Source organism: Martes martes, assembly GCF_963455335.1.
Source record: "Martes martes genome assembly, chromosome: 2".
In the NCBI taxonomy this organism is placed as follows: Eukaryota; Metazoa; Chordata; class Mammalia; order Carnivora; family Mustelidae; genus Martes; species Martes martes.
In genome coordinates this window covers 60,867,965-60,888,034 of record NC_137889.1, presented here as the reverse complement: position 1 = coordinate 60,888,034, position 20,070 = coordinate 60,867,965, and the positions used below count along the sequence as shown (strand labels likewise).

Genomic DNA, 20,070 nt, shown 5'->3' with positions numbered 1-20,070 from the left:
TATATAATATATGGTAAATACAGACTAGTGATAAAGCAAGTACAGAAATCAATTTACTAGGAAAATAATGTTTGGCAATTGGAGGAAAGAGATTTTATCTCCCTTGGTCCTGAGACATTAAATTTAATTTGTGAACAGATTTTCCTCAGAAAGAGAACAATAAAATTATTTCTTCGAGTATATTACTACTTATAGGCCATCACTCATATGTTAATTTTTTCCATTTAAGAAGTTATACTTGAGCTATTTCACAGCTTATAGATAGGAAAGAAGGCATTCTTATCAACTCAATCCCACTAAAGCTATCTTCTCTTCTGATTCTCCCACCTACTCCTTTTACAGGAGTAAGACAGAGTAAAAGTAAGACAATCAGAGTAAAACCAGAAAAAAATAGTATACATTATTTATAAATGATATATATATTGTTCATATGTAGTGCTCAAAACTTAAGAGTTCCTTGAGCGTAAGGATTGCCTTCCCCTTTGAATGCTTACCAGACTCCATATTGTCTCTCAATAAATGTCTTTTATTTACTTATTTAAGTAATTAATTAACATATAATGTATTATTTGTTTCAGAGGTACAGGTCTGTGATTCATCAGTCTTACACAATTCACAGTGTTCGTCACAGCACATATCCTCCCCCAATGTCCATCAATAAATGTCTTTCGAATGAATGTTTACTATATGTGACTTTCTTGCCAGTAGCATAAATTCATTTCCTTGGATTAATGTGGACATAAAAGATCATCTTAAATCTTAAGCCTTAGAACTTAATGGATAAAGTTGTTTACCCATTAGGCTCTAGAGCTTGAAATTTTGGTCATAATGAGAATGAGAGGGTACATATATTAGAAATAGGAGAAAAAAGAAGACAATGTGCCACAAAATTATTTATTATTATGAAAAATCTATTGATTTAGTATCTATAAACTATTAGAGATGCATTTAAAAAGACTTCTTCATGAAGAGGCTTATTTATTAGAGAAGAAATCAGATTTTATCTATAATAATTAGAAGAAAGGGTCAGCATAATATTCATCTACAAGAATGGAAAACAGGAGGAAGAAATAAAAACTCAAAGCATATCCTGATTTTAGGCAGGATGTCTAGTAGTACATCTAAGTGGATTTGTTATGCTGTGTCAAATACATATTACTTAAACAAGATTTATCAAGTTTGGTATAATGTGAAGTTTAAAGAATATTATCAATGAAGTTAATATATACATACTACACACACTTATACTCACCTGTGTATGAGCCAAAAAGGCAAAGAGATGCTGTAATTTTTTCATTAATGAATTGCACCCATTTAGATTTAAAGATAATACTTGTCTCCTGAAACTGACAGAGAATAAAACAGTGATTCTTGTATACATGTATATGCATATACACACACATTTTTTAAAAGCTAAAAGGAAATTAGTTCAAGAACTTACTATCTTCAACGTAAAACATCACTCATCTGATGGCCCTTTACCTAGCAGAGTTATTACTTACAATGTCGTGAAGAAGGAAGGGAAGAATGGCGATAAAACAGTTACTATGGGACCAGACAATGGCCTATGTGCTGTCACATATTACTATTTTCTGGATTAGCAAACAGAAATGGATTAAGCTATTAATTAATAACTTAAATAAGCAACTTTTAAATTCTTTCATACACCTGCATGAAATAAAATATATTGCCAACAAAACATACTATAACTTTAGAGTGGTTTATAGACTGTGGTACAAATACAGGATGGGAAAAGGATAAATTATTCAAACAAGAGAATAGGAACGATTCGATATCCATTTGGGAAAAAATGGAATTAAATAAAATTTTAAATTATTACAAATGCCACACAGGAGTAATGAGCTAATGTAAAATAAGAAAACTATTGAAGTATTTAAAAGAAAAAAGATGGGGGAAATGTCGAGGGGGAAGCCTTCCTACAATTCAGACACTATAAATGAGAAATAGCAGATTTCACCACATAAAATAAAAAATTATGGGGTGCCTGAGTGGCTTAGTGGGTTAAGCCTCTGCCTTCAGTTCAGGTCATGTTCTCAGGGTCCTGAGATTGAGCCCCGCATCGGGCTCTCTGCTCAGCAGGGAGCCTGCTTCCCCCTCTCTCTCGGCCTCTCTGCCTACTTGTGATCTCTCTGTCAAATAAATAAATAAATAAAATCTTTAAAAAAAAAAAATAAATAAAAAATTACAAATGAAACACTCTATAAATCTGAATCACACCGACAGAAAGGGAGCATGTGATAAAGGATTATCATCCAGAGTATATATAAATCAGTATGAAAAAGAAAAAGACCCAATAGGAAGGTGCACAAAAGAAAGAACGGGTTATTCAGAAAACAAACACAAATGAACAAAGAAAAATATAGACAGAAAACTCTGTAATGGTCAGTAATATTACAAATTAAAGCAAAAAGACATTTTTCCCCCAATTAGGAAAAAATCTCAAAGACTAACTATATCAAGTACCACTAAAGGAATGGGGTCACAGGTATAATTATATATTAATATGTAAGTTCAAATGCTACAGTCTTTCTGGAAAGCAATTGGCATACCTATTCAAAGCAAATCCTCTACATTTGCATATGGGCAGAGAGATGTTAATTATGAGCAAAACAACCTAATGTTCATCACTGGAGTATGGTTACATAAAATATAGTACATCTATTTATTCAGAATGACAGTTCTGTCATTACCCTATCATGGGAATACTGCCAACATGAATCATTAAAAGATAAAAGTGCTAGAAAAAACCATATAAATAAGACTTTAAATATTTTTTAAAAGCAATGCATTTGTTCTTGTTCTAAATAAAATCTTACAACTGTAAAAAAAATGATCTGAAACAGTGCACACAAAACTGTTAACCAATTACTTTTGTGAATGGGGATGTCCGATTAAAAAAATTTTTTATACCTGATTTTTATTTTATATACTTCTAAATTTATTTTTTTAAAACACAAAGAATTCACATACTACCAAAGAAATAAAATATGTTATATGCCTATTTTTAGATAGTATAATTGGCTTATTCAATAAGATGGCTCTTTGAATTACTGTTGCCAGTTACACTTGCTTTGGGTCTCTCCTTTCACCATCATCTGGCTGGACTAGATGACATCTGGTGGTGAGATACAGATTTGAATTTAGTTTTATGCTTAGTATCACTTGTGTCTGAGTGTACACATTTAAAAAAAATTAAAAATCTCAAATACAAACAAATAAAAAAAATAAAACACTGAGCCAAACAAAAAAACAGCTTAGTGTTATAGCAGATTCTGGGGCCAGAAAATAAACTAAACCTAAGAGTTCATCTTTTAGTTTATGATTCCTCTAGGCAGGATAAAAACTTACAAAGGCATGGAACTCAATTTGTAAAGACCATTGGTCAAGTTCTATAAATACTCTACTGGCAATGAAGAGAAAAATCCAACCATATTTTTGTCTTTAGGAAAAGTTTATCATTATTTTGTACTTTTACATATAGCACTCAAGTAGCTAACAACCTCTGATTTCGTATTTGCTTGGCTGCAAAAAAAAAATTAATTTGAAAGCAAATCTGTGAGAGGACAAAGGAACATATATGTTTACATATTTGTTCAGTATCTATAACTTGTGGAGGGAAACAGAGCTTATGCTTCTTTCACAGTAACAGAGAAGTTATCAATCTGATAAACAGCAAAATATCTACAAGCAGAAAAAACTAAACGTAACTCCCTTAAAAGATATATAGGCTAAAAAAATACACTGTCTTATAGGATAATAATAAATTAGTACTTGAGGACACTTAAACTCTTTGGAATAAGCCCACTTAATCCTTCTGTTATACCAATAAATAACCAGCCAGAATAATCAAAAGAGTCTCAATGCAATACACAAAATAAATATAGAGCAGAATTTATATAAATTAACATTTTAATAGCTCCTGAGCACTGACAGCAATTACATTTCTAAATAAGGCAATTATATACAAATATTAATATTTCTGCCATTTATAAGAAATAATGTCAAGACAATCCCATCATCTTACATTTCATCAGTACGCATCAATTTCTCCAGTTAACAAAAAAGGTTCAAATTTAAACTTACTCTGTAGCCATAAACAATGCTTGTATAACACTGTTCATATAACATGTATTTCCTAGATTAATGAGACCAGTTTTCCCAGTTTCAGATTTTCCAGAAAGTCTAGACAAGCAAGAGGCCAAAGAATTGGATTGAGAAGTCCAGGCACTTTGATTGAGAATCAATTTGATCTTCTCTTCACTGGGCTTAGGAAAATCCTGTAGACCATCAAGAAGAGAAAAGCTTAAAAATATAAACTATTTTTGTTATTAAATTAACACCATAAAGGAGATTCTTGCACTGACATTTAACTTTTCTTTTCCTCCACTTAGTTTTGAAATCACCCCTAATACTGGACCAAAATACTTGGCAAAAATAATTGTCTCCTAAAATAAATAACTACATCCTAAAAGTAGTTTATCAAGTGAAGAAATACTCAAGAACCAGGAATTCAAGTCACATTTGAACTATTTATGTTCCAATGTGCCAGCAAAATGTTTCAGAATAAAACTCTTGAGACCAGAGAGTATACTGCAGTGCTACTCAAAGATACCAATGAGGACTTAAATTAGCACACAACTGAAAAGCCTAGACAATTTGCTTTCAAATTTTCTAGTGAAAGTAAAAAATATCTCCTTTTCATCCACTACTACTATTTACTCAGTATTAACCCTTAGAAATAAAAGCTCAAAGTAATCAGGATATGAAAAATGAAAGCACCTAAGCACAATGACTTCTGACTTCAAAAAATTAAACTCAATCTCGTGTTTAACAATAATTATTATAAGATATAGATTCTTTAATTTGCTCTACGATATTTGAGATACAATTATTTATTTATTAAAAAAATTTTTTTTATTTGAGAGAGAGAAAGAGAAGGCAAAAACGGGGAACGGCAGAGGGAGAGGGAGAAGCAATGAGCAGGGACCCCAATACGGGGCTCGATCTCAGGACTTTGGGATCATGACCTGAGCAGAAGGCAGATGCTTAACAGACTGAGCCACCCAGGTGCCCCACAATACAATTTTAAATCTAAGTGATTTCAAGCATGAATGGAGCAATGCAGAATTATGAAAGTTGGTAACATCATTAAGCCTATTTTTGGACTGATAGTATCGTTTGGTACTTAGACCTCAGAAAACATTTTCTGAAGGAATTTTAATCTCTTTAATTCTCTTGTTGTTGACAGCTAATAGAACAGTGTTGCCCTTGGATTGAGAGTGAGAATCCTGCTTCTTCTGAGCCTATTTCAGTTATCAGAATTCTCAACACATAAAGCACTGAAAAATGGAAATTAACAGCAAGAGGTTTCATCTATAGACACAGAGCGACATTGTAGAAAGAGATTAACATTACTATTAAATCCATGATAAAATGCTCCTGTACATAAAAACATTTACTTTTTTTTTTTTTTTTTAAGATTTTATTTATTTATTTGACAGAGATCACAAGTAGGCAGAGAGACAGGCAGAGGGGGAAGAGGAAGCAGGCTCCCTGCTGAGCAGAGAGCCTGGCGCGGGCCTCAATCCCAGGACCCTGAGATCATGACCGGAGCCGAAGGCCGAGGCTTAACCCACTGAGCCACCCAGGAGCCCCAAAACATTTACTTTTGAAGTGTCAAGTGTAACACCAGTGGAATACCTAGTGGAATACCTTGCTCAACAGTCTTGTTTTACATTCAACCAAATCAGTTTGATTTAGCTAGAGCTATATAGTAAAAAAATGTATTCATTTCAGATACAGAAGAGGTAATAAAGATAATGAGGCTTATCTTGTATTTCAGCATAAAAAGGAACATTATTAATAGAACTGATTTCTAATAACTTCTCATTAGGTCTGCCTGAGGCACATTTTCCAATTCTTTTGCAATACCCTGATTAAGAGTGAAGTTTGTCTATGTGTGACCGATTCTTTAAGAAAAATAGAATCAGTGCCTTTTTAGGTCTACTATTTATGCAAAATTGAAAAACAGGGTGAATTCACAAAGAACTCAAGTAAAGATTCTATAAAATATGGATATCCATGAATAGTCCACAACAAAAATGGAATAAAAGTAAGTAAGGAAACAAAGTCAAATATTTTGTTAAACTGTCTTTTCTTGATTCTAAGATGTTCTTAAATATTTTAACACTACTACAGGAGCCTGGGTGGCTCAGTCCATTAGTTAAGTGTCTGCCTTTGTCTCAGGTCATGATCCAGGAGTCCTGGGATCAAGCCCCATGTGGGGCTTCCTGCTCAGCAGGGAGTCTGCTTCTCCCTCTCTTTCTGCTTGTCCCCCTGCTCATGCTTTCTCTCTCTCCAAATAAAATCTTTAAAAAAATATTTTAACAATTCTGATATTAGATATTGTATGGATTCACTTAATGTAGCATTTAATTTTAAACAAATTTCCCCAACAGCTGTTATAAATTTAAAGATATGCCTTTTAACTGATGGCATTGTTGAACTGAAGAAATATGGTTATTAATTTAGATTAGTTATAGCAAATAAGAAAGAGATTACTCCCTAAATATTAATAAACCCTCATTCTAATTATATTTTTCAAATAAAAAGCACATTACCATAGAATAATAAATTGAGTATCTAGTTATAGAAATGTTTTACTACATTCATCTAGCACATCATGGTTTGCAGCTGAACAAATATTGGTGCAACTACCATCATACCTTTATTGCTTCCAAAATAGGTTCGTAGAGATCTGGAAATCCAGAATAATGATACATCATACAGTGTATCAGTTCTGTTAACTGCACTAAGAAGGCTGTACTGGAAGGCAGACCATCACTTTTGAAGGAGTGAACCAAACTAACTACGTGAGGAACAATCTGAAGAGAAAAAAGACAAACATTCCTCTAATAACAAATGGGCAACAAATTCTCTAGCCTACACATGGAATGCAAATGTTACATGATCAGCAAGTACTTTTCTGTATGTTCAGTCACAGTCTTTTTCTAAAAAAGTTATGAATTTAAAATTTCTAGAGTATCAAGGTAAATCGAATTTTCAAAGTCACATATAATTTTAATTCCATATAAGACCCGTCTCCTTATCCTTATACTCCATCTAAAACACAAACTAAGGTACAAAATAGAAGCCATAGTCACTTCTGCCATTCTGAAAAATGCTAGGTTGAAAAATGTTAGGACTATTTTATTTACCAGATTGTACAATAGGAACAAACTTTTTAAAAATATAAACCTAGAATTAGCTTAAGAGCTCCATCTAGTGTTAAGGTTAGATTTTTCACTTGAAAGAATTAAACACAGTACATTGCACATTAAAGTCTACTTCAAGAAAGTAACTAACTTAACTGAAATTACAGCTCGGCTCTTCTTTCAGGTAAGTATGGAGAAGATACAGAGATGTCTTATGTTAGCATGGTTATTCTTTTTAACAACTCCACTTCCCCACCTCCAAAAAGAGGAGATGGTTCTAAAGAATAAATGGAATCAAAAATTTCTATTACTTTTAAGAAACTGGAGTTAAAATGGAAATCTAAAATGCTCATTGTTCAAAAATATGCAGAAAACTTAGTACTGATAATAAGCACAACAGTGTCCTTTCATTACAAAATTAAAGTCAATACAGGGTCATCACATATTCAAGAGGTTATTAACAACACGAACTCGGTTTTGCAGAAATGGCTCATTCCATTAGTGCAGTGCTATCTTGTTCCAATTAATTATTAATCATAATCTAATAATACACATTTATACTTCACATGTAAAAGGTCTCTAACAATATTACATTCTATTTGTAGAACATTTTTCTATCTGTAGAACATTTGTAGAATTTGTGATAAAAGTGAAGTTATGGCTCTATCGTCTTATCATTAAATAGCAATAACAACAATTATAGTAGCATCATAATCAACTCCCTTTCCTTCCTCCTAAAAGGAACAATCATATTCTCTTTTTTTTTTTTTAGAGATTTTATTTATTTATTTGACAGACAGAGATCACAAGTAGGCAGAGAAGCAGGCAGAGAGAGAGGAGGAAGCAGGCTCCCTGCTGAGCAGAGAGCCCAATGCACGGCTCAATCCCAGGACCACCTGAGCCGAAGGCAAAGGCTTTAACTCAACTGAGCCACCCAGGCGCCCCAGGAACAATCACATTCTTAAATTAACAGTGCTACTCTCATTTTGCTCTGATTCTATGCCTGAGGTCTCAAAATCGCTTTTTAACTTTTGCACAACCTTCTTTGATCTTACCTCCATCACCATGAAACCATCAGTTCCTAATGAGTTCACTGTATTGCTCTCATCTCTCATTTCTAAACAAAGCTGAATTATAATTTTGCTTCATATAGCTATATCTATCAGATAGTCTCTTGTTAAAATAGCAGAAATCCAAAATTATTTTGCTCCCTCACAGGTGAAAAGAGAGAGAGAAGTGGAAGAGAAGAGAAAATAATTTTTAAAAAATGATTATTTAATTTACAACTCTAAATCTTCCAAAAGTGTAGATTTGGTCTTTGCAATCAGGTAATATAGTTGTCTACTATTATATTCCGTATGGTCAAAATTATCACCGACATAGAAATGTGACTAAGTTCTTCACAGGTATATAGATACATGTCCAAGCAGGCTATTACATTCTAACTGCTTGAAAGTTGCTTTTATCTGAGTGAGTAAATCTAAATATTTGTGGACATTACTGTAATACTCACTAAACTTAAGTTACCGTTTGAGAAAATGTGTATGACTTATTAGAAACTTCGATATTTTTCTTTGGTTTAAAATAAATTTCTTTCCACTTATAAAAAGCATATGAAAAGCAATTTGGTCTATAATAATATACATTATAACATCAATCTTAGTTTTCTCTAAAATGCTATGAATAATGATGTTGGTGATTCCAAGTTATTGCTCACATTTAACAACTTCTAAGCCTGCATCCTTTACTGAGTTAGAGTAATACCGATTTAACTACTACATGACCATTAGATGCCCAAGTTCATTTCAGTTGAGTAGCCAGTCAGGCTACATATAGTATATAGGCAATAATTAGATCTTAGTTTTTAGAATTTACTAAGCCATATGACAATTTTCAACTTCAGATCTAACTAAACCTTAAATAAATGATTTCATATCAATAGTTCAATAAGCCAAATATTTCAAAGTCAACCATTTTTATTTCGACTATGTTTTTCAGAAAAAGAAGTAATACAACATATGGAGATATCTTCCATCTTTTAAAAAAACTGGGAGCCAAAAAATAGGTTTTGAGTATGGCATAAGTGACAAATCAGATTAAGAAATGTCGTCAGTGGGAAGAGCAGTAAACATTAGAATGGATGAGTAAGTTTTATTAAAGAATCTCCTTCTCAGAAAATCTGAAAATAAACCTTTTCTCAACTGGCCTACACATGATTATGCCTGAAGACAGACACAAATAATTGATGTTCTTCACCTTGTTAGACTTAGTTTGTACACATGCTATCTTAGCTTGAGTTCTGAGTTTTGTTTATGTAACAAACCAATATCAGGTTATTGGTTGATGCATCAATGATGCAATTAATTGTAGAAATTCTCAGAAAAACCATTTGAAGTGACAATGGATAATATAATTACTTGTTGATAAGGATTACTTTCTATAAAGTCTGCAGATTTTCCTTCAGTGGCAGTGAGGCACTAAGCAGCCTAAGTATGTACATGGTGCTTTGAGGCTAGTTTTATTTCTAGCTAATAATCAACAACTGGAATTCAGCACTTCTTCATCAGTCTCCCTTGAATTTGCTTGTATTGGGTCAGCATTCCTAAGATATTTATATTGTGGGTGTACTAGTAATAAGATTCTAGTCCTGTAAAACTGGGGACCAGACCCTAAAAGAAGCAAATAACTATATAAAGCACTGCTTTCTGCGATGCACTAGACAGATAAATGGACAGATTCTCAAAATAACATTTTGTCATTTCCACCTGTAATGACTGATAATCAAAGAACTGAAATCAAATCAAATCAAAACCAGTGATATAGCTCATTAAAAGTGATAGGGTTCTGGATATATTTTAAAGGTGGAGTTAACTGGATTTATAGGTTATGGGTTGGGAGAGAATGACTTCTCAATTCTGGGGCTATAAAACAACATCTAATGTTTTCACATTTCTGAAATTCTAAAGCATTTTTCTTCTACATTGTTCCTATGTGCAAGAGACAACCATCAGTGATGCTGACATGTAACATCTCTCATGTAGAGCAATAATATTCAACTGCTGGTAGTGGTTCCAAGAGCAGCAGTTTTCGTGAGACTCAAAACATTTTGAAAATATATTTTTTGGAGGGAAAACCCACAACCTCAATTTTCTAAGAAATCATAAAGCTACAAGGAAATAGATTCAGGACTAACTTACAATCTTTTTCACTATATACAAATGTGATTCCATATTAAACTAAAATTTTAACACAAAGTTCTTCAGTGCAGAAAGCTTGTGTCCTAACTTACCAGATGAAACGCCTCTGGAGAATGCTGAAAACTGAGCAGCATGTGAGAAAGAACTGCAAGAGCACCAGGTCTCACAAGAGGAAACCAAAGTCGATTAAAAACCTTCAAAAAAGAGAAGACATCCACCTTAGGAGTTTGTAGGGAAATCATTAACCCAATCAGTAGCTATTTTCCTTGGACCAAAAATATTTAAGTGACTATCTCCCTTCCTGGAAAGTTCTATCATAACATATCACTTTGGGAGAGAAAGTTGGGAAATAACAACATAACAGAGATCAAGAGAATATAGTGGTCTAAAAAACTCTTAAAACCCCTTGATCAAATACAAATCTGTCAAGCTTTACCTACAAAGTGATCGTTCCTTGGCTCACACTTCTTCAATTTCATTCAACAAACATTGATTGAGTATCTACTATTGCTTGGCATTGTTCTAGGCACTGAGGATACAACAGTGGATTAAAAAAATCCCCAATTTGATAGGGCTTACTGTCTTTAGGGTAGGTAGACAATAAAAAGTAACATGGAGATAAGTACTGAAAATAGGGTATGAAGAATAGGGACTGCTGAGTAGCAAAGGGACCCGTCATTTTATTAGAGTATTCAAAAAATGTGTCATTTGAAAGGTGATATCGGTCTATAAAAAAGCTGAAGGAAATGAAAGTAAGCCTGCAGACACCTGAGAGAAGAGCATAATAAGCAAAGCAAAGGCCAAGTACTGCAAAGGCCCTGATGTCTTCAGCCTGGTGTACTAGAGATAGAGCAAAAAGGGCAGTGTAAGCAAAGTACAGAGACTGAGGCAATAATAGTGGAAGACTTGAGGAGAGAAGGAGCAGTGGGCCGGATCATGTAGGTCTGTGTGACACCTGTCGGTGCCAAAGGGGAGGAGCAGGGAGACTACTGCAATCTGTACAGCAAGGGATGATGAGAGCTTTGGACCAAGGTGGTAGTGATGTAGCTGGTTAAAAGTGGTAGGATTCTGGACATTTAAAAGGTGGAGTCAATAGGATTTGTAGGATAAGGGCTAAGAGAGAATGAAAAGCAAAAAGGATAGCTTTCAGGTTTTGTTCTGAGCAAGTAGAAGGATGGAGTCACTATTTAAGATGGGGAAGAGCGGGTCTGGGAGGGAAAAATCAGAAATTAGATCGTGGATAAGCTGGATTTGATATTCAAGTATAGACACTTGGATACATGACTGTGGAGTTCATGGGACTATAATGAACAAGAAATATATACCTGACAGTCATTAACTTAGAAACATTATTTTAAAGTGACGGGACCCATATGCTGTGAGAATGGACTGAGTAGAAAATGGCTGAAAAATGAAACTCTAGAGCACTCTAAAGTTAGAAAGATCCATTATGGGATACTGAGGTGCCAGTAATAAACTAGGACAAAAGCCAAGAGAACTAGGACAAAAACTAAGTGAGGCAAGTATTTCAAGAGGGAGTGATCAACTGTGTCAAATGCTGCTGATAGGTCAAATGAGAGGAGGCCTGAGAAACAATTCCTGAGTTTAGCAATACTGGCAAGCACTGGTGTCAAAGATGGTTTTGGTAGAATAAGGGGGTAAAAGCTTGATTAGCTGGATTTAAGAGATAATGGGAGGAATGTTTTCATATTAGATACTTGAAAACAGCAAAATTATTTTAATTATCTATACTAAAATACCATTCTTAATTTCTATTTCAAAATTATGATTCAAAACCAAACCAAAAACAAGAACATATTCAACTTTAGATGCTTTACAGGGGACTACCCAAAGATTAAAAGATTGAGACCATTCATTCAATGAGATTTATATACTCCCACTTACCAGTTCTATTTTCAGTAAAGTAACATCTATCAAAATAGTAAACTTCTGGACAGCTGCCAGTCCTTTTAGGAGTGCAATCACCCATGTATCCACGTGCTGAGCCAATGGCCAGGATAGCCAGTCAATCATTCTGAAAATTGAAAAAGAAAACTATCAGTCTTGAAATGTTTTCAACATCTTTTAGTTGGGAATAATAAGAGTTACAGTAGACAGCCTCTCCCTTTGTGACTCAATATTTACTGCGCTGGCTTGTGAAAAGCACTGTTCAAGATGCAGAAATAAGTATAAAGGTGCTTGTACTGAAGGAGTTCCCGAACTTGTAAGAAACTGACAGTTTCTCACATATTTCAATAAAAAGAAATTCTGATAAAGTGTCATTTCACATAAATGCAGTTTTAAGTTGACTCTACACAGTGCTAGCTAGAATTTATTAGGCAAATTTACCTGAAGAAGAAGAGTTCAAATGAAGCTATTGACTAAGATATATGGGAACAAAATTTTTCCTTTCTGGTGATCACAGTCTAAAAATGAAAGGCACTATTAAAAATGACTATTTTGAGTTGAGAAATAGGTCTTTTTATCCCTTTCATTATCCTACTATACCAAGACAAAGAAGGAAGCTTTACATAGATAAAAGGGCACCGAATCTGTAAATACACTAAATGGCCTCATACTGAATTAATCAGTGTTCTTCTTAAATATCAACCCAGTTTAATGGAAATAAAGACAAAGTAATATGGGGTGTGATGGAGACTGTCCTTAATGTTAAATATCAATCACATTAAAGAGCAGTACAACTGTTTTGATCCAATAATCCAGTTTTGGGGATTACATAATAAGAAAATAGTAGTAGAAAAAAAAGGTTTTTAAAATCAGAGTGATCTGGTTTCAAAATCTTAACTTACCATTTATTAGTTGGGGGGGCCCTAATATCTATGTCTCAATTTCCTTATCTATGGATTATAGATAAACATGTTTATTTTACAGGGCTGATTTGAAGACTATATGAGTTAATATAGGACACTGGAAATACTCATTGTGAATGCCTCTCTTCTACCAAATATCAACACATATGGCAATAAATAAATAACTGAATAAAATGTCAAACATAAATACTAAGTACAAAAGCACATGACCAAAAAGAGCAACTAATATCTTAAAAAAACTGACTTCAAAATTGATACGGTTATTTTCACAACAGCTAATGTTATAGCCAACTGTATTAACAATGGAGTGTTATCTTCTTTTTTAAAGTTTTTGCTCTTAAGAATAAAATGCTCCATCAGATGTTAAGAGTAGCCCAAAGTCCAAATGCATGTTAGTTACCTATATGTTCCTTATGTTTCCTATTTTATTTTTTTAAATCCATATTTTATTTCCTTTCTTGTTTTTCTGGCCATCTTCTTTAAACAATGATGGTTACAAATCGTTAAAATAGCCTCTGACAGCTGTTCCACATATTCTAACTGTTGTTAAGTTGATTTTCATAAAAGTTTGTAGCCACTCTACATATAGGGAGTAGAGAGACACTTGTACTGGTGTATAAAGAGTAAGTTCACTGTTGCACTGTATTTAGGATATGGAAAAATGCAAATAATCTAAATGTCCATCAATGAGGGAATGGCTAAATATACTATGGAACATTATGTAGAATTTTATTCCTTTTCTTTTTTAAACTTTTTTTTTTTTAAAGATTTCATTTATTTATTTATTTGACACACAGAGAGAGATCACAAGTAGGCAGAGAGGTAGGCGAAGAGAGAGGGAAGCAGGCTCCCCGCTGAGCAGAGAGCCCGATGTGGGGATCGATCCCAGTACCCTGAGACCATGACCCGAGCTGAAGGCAGAGACTTAACCCACTGAGCCACTCAGGAGCCCCTAATTTTAAAGAATGAGATGGATCTATATGAATCTATCCGTGGGGATCTAACATGGAAAGATCTGAGATATTGTTCAATTAAAGAAAAAAAGAAGTGCCAATAGCTCTTCTAAAAACTGTTCTTGTTTAAAAAAATCATGCTAGGGACGCCTGGGTGGCTCAGTTGGTTAAGCGGCTGCTTTCGGCTCAGGTCATGATCGCGGCATCCTGGGATCGAGTCCCACATCCGGCTCCTTGCCCGGCAGGGAGCCTGCTTCTCCCTCTGCCTCCGTCTGCCAGTGCTCTCTCTCTCTCTCTCTCTGACAAATAAATAAATAAAATCTTTAAAAAAAAAATCATGTTGGACACATTTCATATTTTTTTAGTACAAATATGCACACATACAAAAATGTGATTCAGAGAAGTATATGTGAGCACATCTCCTTGGCTTTGTGGACTCTGTCCCGTGTGGGGAATGGTACCACCAGAGTAGAAAGAAACTGGGCTCTCCAGAACAGGGGGCCCTGGGCCAGAACTCCCTTTAGCTCAGGTCTAAGAGTAGAGTAGAAAATTCCATTTGGCCATGATTCTGCATTATACCTAATCACCCAATCAGCTTTTTCCTCTCCTCCCCATTTCTAGCTTCCCATCTCAAAAGCCTTCACTCTTTACCTTATCCCATATGTCCACAATGTCCTCCAGCATACTAAAGAAACTTCCAGTCAAAAGTAAATGAATAAGAAGCCATTCACTCAACAAATATTTGAGTGACTATTCCATAACAGTTACTCTGTTAAGTGCTGAAAACAAAGTAATTACAATTTCTGCTTTCAAACTGGTAAGAAAAGTTAGGAAATTTGTCAACAGTTATACAATTAATAAACAGCAGTACTGGTGTTTGAACTAAGCTCCGCTGGTATATAAGTGCAATGCTTTGAGCTAGACATTAATTATATTCCAGCTCTGCTCCAATTTGGTTGGACTTGCATATGCCCAAATCCTTTCAGGCACTGGTATTGTAGGATGAGTTATTTTTATGGTTAACTACACTAATTTTGTCCAACATATATTCATTTCTACATGAATTTTAAGGATACTTAACCCTGATATATTGAGTTAATTTCTTACTATTTAAAGAACATTAATTATAGTTGTAATTTATGTACTTTGAAATCTTCTTTCCTCCATTAGACCATGAGCTTAAGAGCAGTTATCTTGTTTTGTTTTGTTTTTTTTTAACCTTTAATTTATGGATCTCCAGTACTTAGCATAGTGTTTGGAGCTGAGAAGGAATTAAAATTTGATGAATAAATGAAACCATTCAAGTTGCAAAAAAATACAACTTGAAAATCTTAACATTAAAACTGGCATATTACAAAAGACAAAAAATAGATTTATTCTTTATTTGTAGAGAATAAAACCAATTTTCACTTTTAGATGGCACCTTCATGGCTAGAGCCAGCCTCAGTTTACCTTGTTCCACTGTTTTAAAAACTGGGAAATTTCACATAAAAAACTGGATTACAGGCTTTTGAAATATCAGATCAGCAATACTGAATTCAAATTTCCTTATGGCAATAAGAAAACTGGAGTTGAGGATCAGCATTCTCTTTTAGAACGTGCTTATGTACCCCATTCCTTATTATTTCACTTACATCCGGCTAATCTCAGACTTTAATGTTATTTATCTGTTTCTGGTATGGTATTTGCATTTCTTTGGATTACAGAAAATAACAATTCAAGCATAGTAAGTGCTACGTGTGGGGAAATACAGACTATGAGGAAGGAGAAGGTGGGAGTATGATAAAAATAAACACTGCTATCCTGTTGAGTTACATCTGTAATATAAGAATAACTACTTCAGATAGACTACGGGTTAAATAGGATCATACAGGATAAATTAAAAATGCAATACTTTTAAAAAGTGGATCATAGCTTCCCATAGAAACAAATAGGCAAAAATTAACTACCAAATATATTTTAAAAACAAGACAAATTCAGAAGTTGGATATCATGGCTATTTTGAAAAGGTTGAAAAATTAAGATGAAAAGTGCCAACTGCCAAGAAATGGAATTTGCACTTGATTTAGTAATGGGTGGAAGTCACTGCAGTTTGTTAATCAGAAGGGAGAATTGAATGGATCAGGATGACTTAGAGAAGAGAGAGAAGTATAAGTCACTGTTGGCAAAAAGACCAATTAGAAGACTCTGCTGCAATGACTTATGGCATGTAATAAAAAATGTTAGATATTATTACCTAGGCAATGAAGGTGACAGACAAACAGATTTCTAATTTCACTTTCAGCTATGAAATACGTAAGTCTCTGAATCTTCCTATTTTATTTAAGGACAACATAATTTATGATATCTTCATCTCAAAGAGAAAGAAATTTTAGTGCTATTGAGGTCACACTTACAGTGGAGTGTTACTGCTAAATAGGACATATACAGAATTTCATTTTGGAGAGATGGATGAGATAGGAGTCTTTCTTTTCTTTTTTTTTTTTAAGTAGGCTCCACGTCTAGCGTGGAGCCTAATGTGGGGCTTGAACACACAACCCTGAGATCAAAACCTTAGCTGAAATCAAGAGTCAGAGGCTCAAATGACTAAGCCACCAGCTGCCTTGATAAGAGTGTTTCTTAAAATTAAAAGTAAACAAACAATGAGAACTTTACATAAAGACTTGGAAACAACCACATATAGAAGAGAAATGATAAAGTGATAAAAATAAAGGGAAAAGGAAAAATAAGAAGAACAATATGAAGAAAATCCTAACAGCATGGTGTCACAGGATTTCTATAATATTAAAGACTATGAATACAAAGATATCAAGATGATGAAAACAAAAATGCAGACCATTAAATATGGCAAGGAGATCACCATAAATTGAATGTAGTAGAGATAGAGGCCATACAGCAGGAATAGTATTTATATAGATCTATGGAAGTTTGAAAGAATGAGCAACAAGAAACTGAAAGTAATAGTTACAGCTGAATTGATTCAGTTAAATTTAAGAGCGCAAGGAAAAAAGAAGGAAAGCTGGAAGAGAAGGGTTTTTTCGAACACTAGACAAAAAGGGGGAAAAAGTGGAAAAAAAAATCCATGTCCCCAAAGTTTGTGTTACAGATAGTGAGATTTGTATACATGTAGCTTTCTGAATATCCAACATAAATACTTAAGTTTCTATGTCATGACTACAACTTTATAACAGGTACATAGAAACCATTTTGTTCCAAATCCTTATATTTTATTTAGATGTGCCACATACACACGCACAAGTGTGTACACTGTAGAAAAAAATTACAAAAAAACTCAGGCAGATGTGAAACAAAAATAGGTAGAGGAGAAAAGCTCGATTAGAAAAATAATCACTGAGGGGCACCTGGGAGGCTCAGTTGTTAAGCATCTCCCTTCGGCTTAGGTCATGATCTGGGAGTCCTTGGATGGAGACTCACATTGGGCTCCCTGCTCAGCCAGAAGCCTGCTTCTCCCTCTCCTACTCCCCCTGTGTTCCCTCTTTCGCTGCGTCTCTGTGCCAAATAAATAAATACATTTTTTTAAAAAAAGAGCAGAGGTTGAGGTTTTTTTTTTTTTTTTTTTTTTTTTTTTTAGAGGTTGAGGTTTTAAAGAAAAATAGAGTCACTGAAATAAAGAAACTCAATAGCTGGAATAAGCCCTATAAATGGGTACCTCTGAAGAAAAAATCAGTAAGTTGTAAGACAATATTGATGTTCTTCCCCTTCGATCTCCACAGGCTTTGCTCCCTCTTTTATGTCTTCACTTCATCTTCATGCTCTCAACTTCATGTTCTCATCTTCCTAACCCATCTAATTTGAAATTGCAAACCAACCTCTCATACTTTATGTCCTTCCTATCTACTTTTTTTCCTGAAACAGTTATCACTATTCAAATACTAAATTATAATTTTAATTATCATATTTAACAAAATCTAAAACAAAATTAATTTTAGGATGTATAATTAGTTTATGTACCACTAAGGCAGGAAAAGTCATGCCAATTAGCCTAGAATACCAAGTGACTGTATATTTCCACATTTTAACATCTCTGAAATTAGAATGCATACTAATTTACTGTCTTCTTCTTCATCTAGAAACTAAATCCATGAAGACAGATTTTTTTTATCTATTTGTTCAAAAAGGTTTTGAAACACTGCCTAGCACTCAGGGTAAGTTAAGTGTCTATAAATATGGTTTGAATAAATGAACAAATGAATTAATAAAAGCATGAAAATGCTGAGGATAAATATATTAAGTTTACACCTAGAAATATAAGAATAAACTGAAAAACATCAAGAGACATAAACATTACCAGAAAAGCCTAACTACTCACAAAGGAATGACAACTGGATTGACAGCAGACTCCATATCAGCAACAATAAATGCCAGAAGACCATGCAGTATTATTTTCAAAATGCTGAGAAAATGACTACCAAATTAGAATTCTGCATTTTACCCAATCATCTATTTAAGAATAAGGAAGAAAAAACACATTTTAAACAGACTAATGTAGAGTGTATTATCCAGAGATTCTGATTGAAAGATAAAGTAAAAGTATGTACTTAGCTTAAAAAAAACAAAAGACAAAAACCCAGGGAAAACAGGTTGCAGGAAACCACAATGAGTAAGTAAATTAGTAAAATATACTGATAATCCAACCAACTCCTTACTGTACAGTAAGTCTACTCATGTGTATATTTTTGGAATTAAAAAAGCTGAACTGAAAATGTACTTTGAATTACTGGGAGACCTGTCAAACCTAGATAGTAAGGTAAATAATTCATTCCAATTAATTTGGAGAATATGTATTTCATTCTATGATTTCAGTTTAAACATCTAAGTTTTTCATTACCCACAAAATACAATAAAGTATTTCCTCCTCCCAAATCTACCACACCATCTACAGTGTCATGAAGAAGTACCTGCAAAGAGCTTGGGTCATACTTGCATCTTTTACATTTGGATCCGTAGTTAGGCTCCTGATGAGAACTGTAATCATCTGAAGAGGAATATGCTGCACAAGGCTTGCCAATGCTACAGAAGGTTCAAATGATGTATCTATTTTTTTAATTAAAAAGAAAAAGGGATATGGCAAGAAGGTTCAAGTGAAGTATTTAGAGAGAAACAACAATTTACAACAACAAAAAAAATGTATTTGCAGCAAAGGTGTTACTCAGGACAAGCTGTTATGCTCTACCTCATGGGCAGGCTAACATCCAAGGAACGTTAAATTACAGAAATCAGAAATGAGGGATGAAATGTGAGCAGCAATGATTGTTCATTATACACAGAACTACTGCAATATAAAAACTACTGTTCACTATCACCATATTCAGCTCATAAGTTACTTTATTCTTCTGCATTAGTTAATATTAAGTCATATTAATATTAAGTTGTGTTAAAATCCTCATTTGTAAGTCAGTAGTCAGAAAAGAAATTCTAGATATTATTCAAATTCCCACTTTAGATCTTCCAAAGTAACTTATAACTATTAATTACAGTAGCCATTACATTGTTCTAAGGAAAACTTAAGAGAAATCTCTTAAAGAAGTAAAAATTAAGGTGAATTTTGAAGGGGACTTTGTTTAAACTATATAATGATTAAGCAAATTCAAGACAAGTTCCTTTACTGCTACTGTTGAAAAAGTTCTGGGGAAATCTAACAGTTCCAGCAACACAGGTAATAAAAGAAAAATTACAATGAAAAAATAAGACAACTCAGATACTGCAAATATATAGTTGATTATTCTTTCCTAAACATATTTAATTCATCAGAATATACAGAGCTTGTTAAAACTCTACTCTTATTTCTGGTTCCCAAGATAAAAGACACCTCCTTCACAAGTTCAATTTCAAA

The 20,070-nt window shown here is 33.7% G+C and overlaps 1 protein-coding gene across 1 annotated transcript in view; it reads right to left on the bottom strand.

Annotated features, from left to right (window-relative positions):
* USP38 (ubiquitin specific peptidase 38) overlaps window positions 1–20,070 on the bottom strand; it is a 33,372-nt gene that overhangs the window by 11,289 nt on the left and 2,013 nt on the right. The window contains exons 2-7 of the mRNA XM_080796603.1: window positions 19,136–19,271; window positions 12,338–12,467; window positions 10,525–10,626; window positions 6,747–6,905; window positions 4,105–4,298; window positions 1,253–1,346 (exon numbers count right to left, since the gene is read on the bottom strand). Coding sequence (XP_080652729.1) covers window positions 1,253–1,346; window positions 4,105–4,298; window positions 6,747–6,905; window positions 10,525–10,626; window positions 12,338–12,467; window positions 19,136–19,271 — 815 coding nt within the window. The remainder of the gene's footprint in view (window positions 1–1,252; window positions 1,347–4,104; window positions 4,299–6,746; window positions 6,906–10,524; window positions 10,627–12,337; window positions 12,468–19,135; window positions 19,272–20,070) is intronic.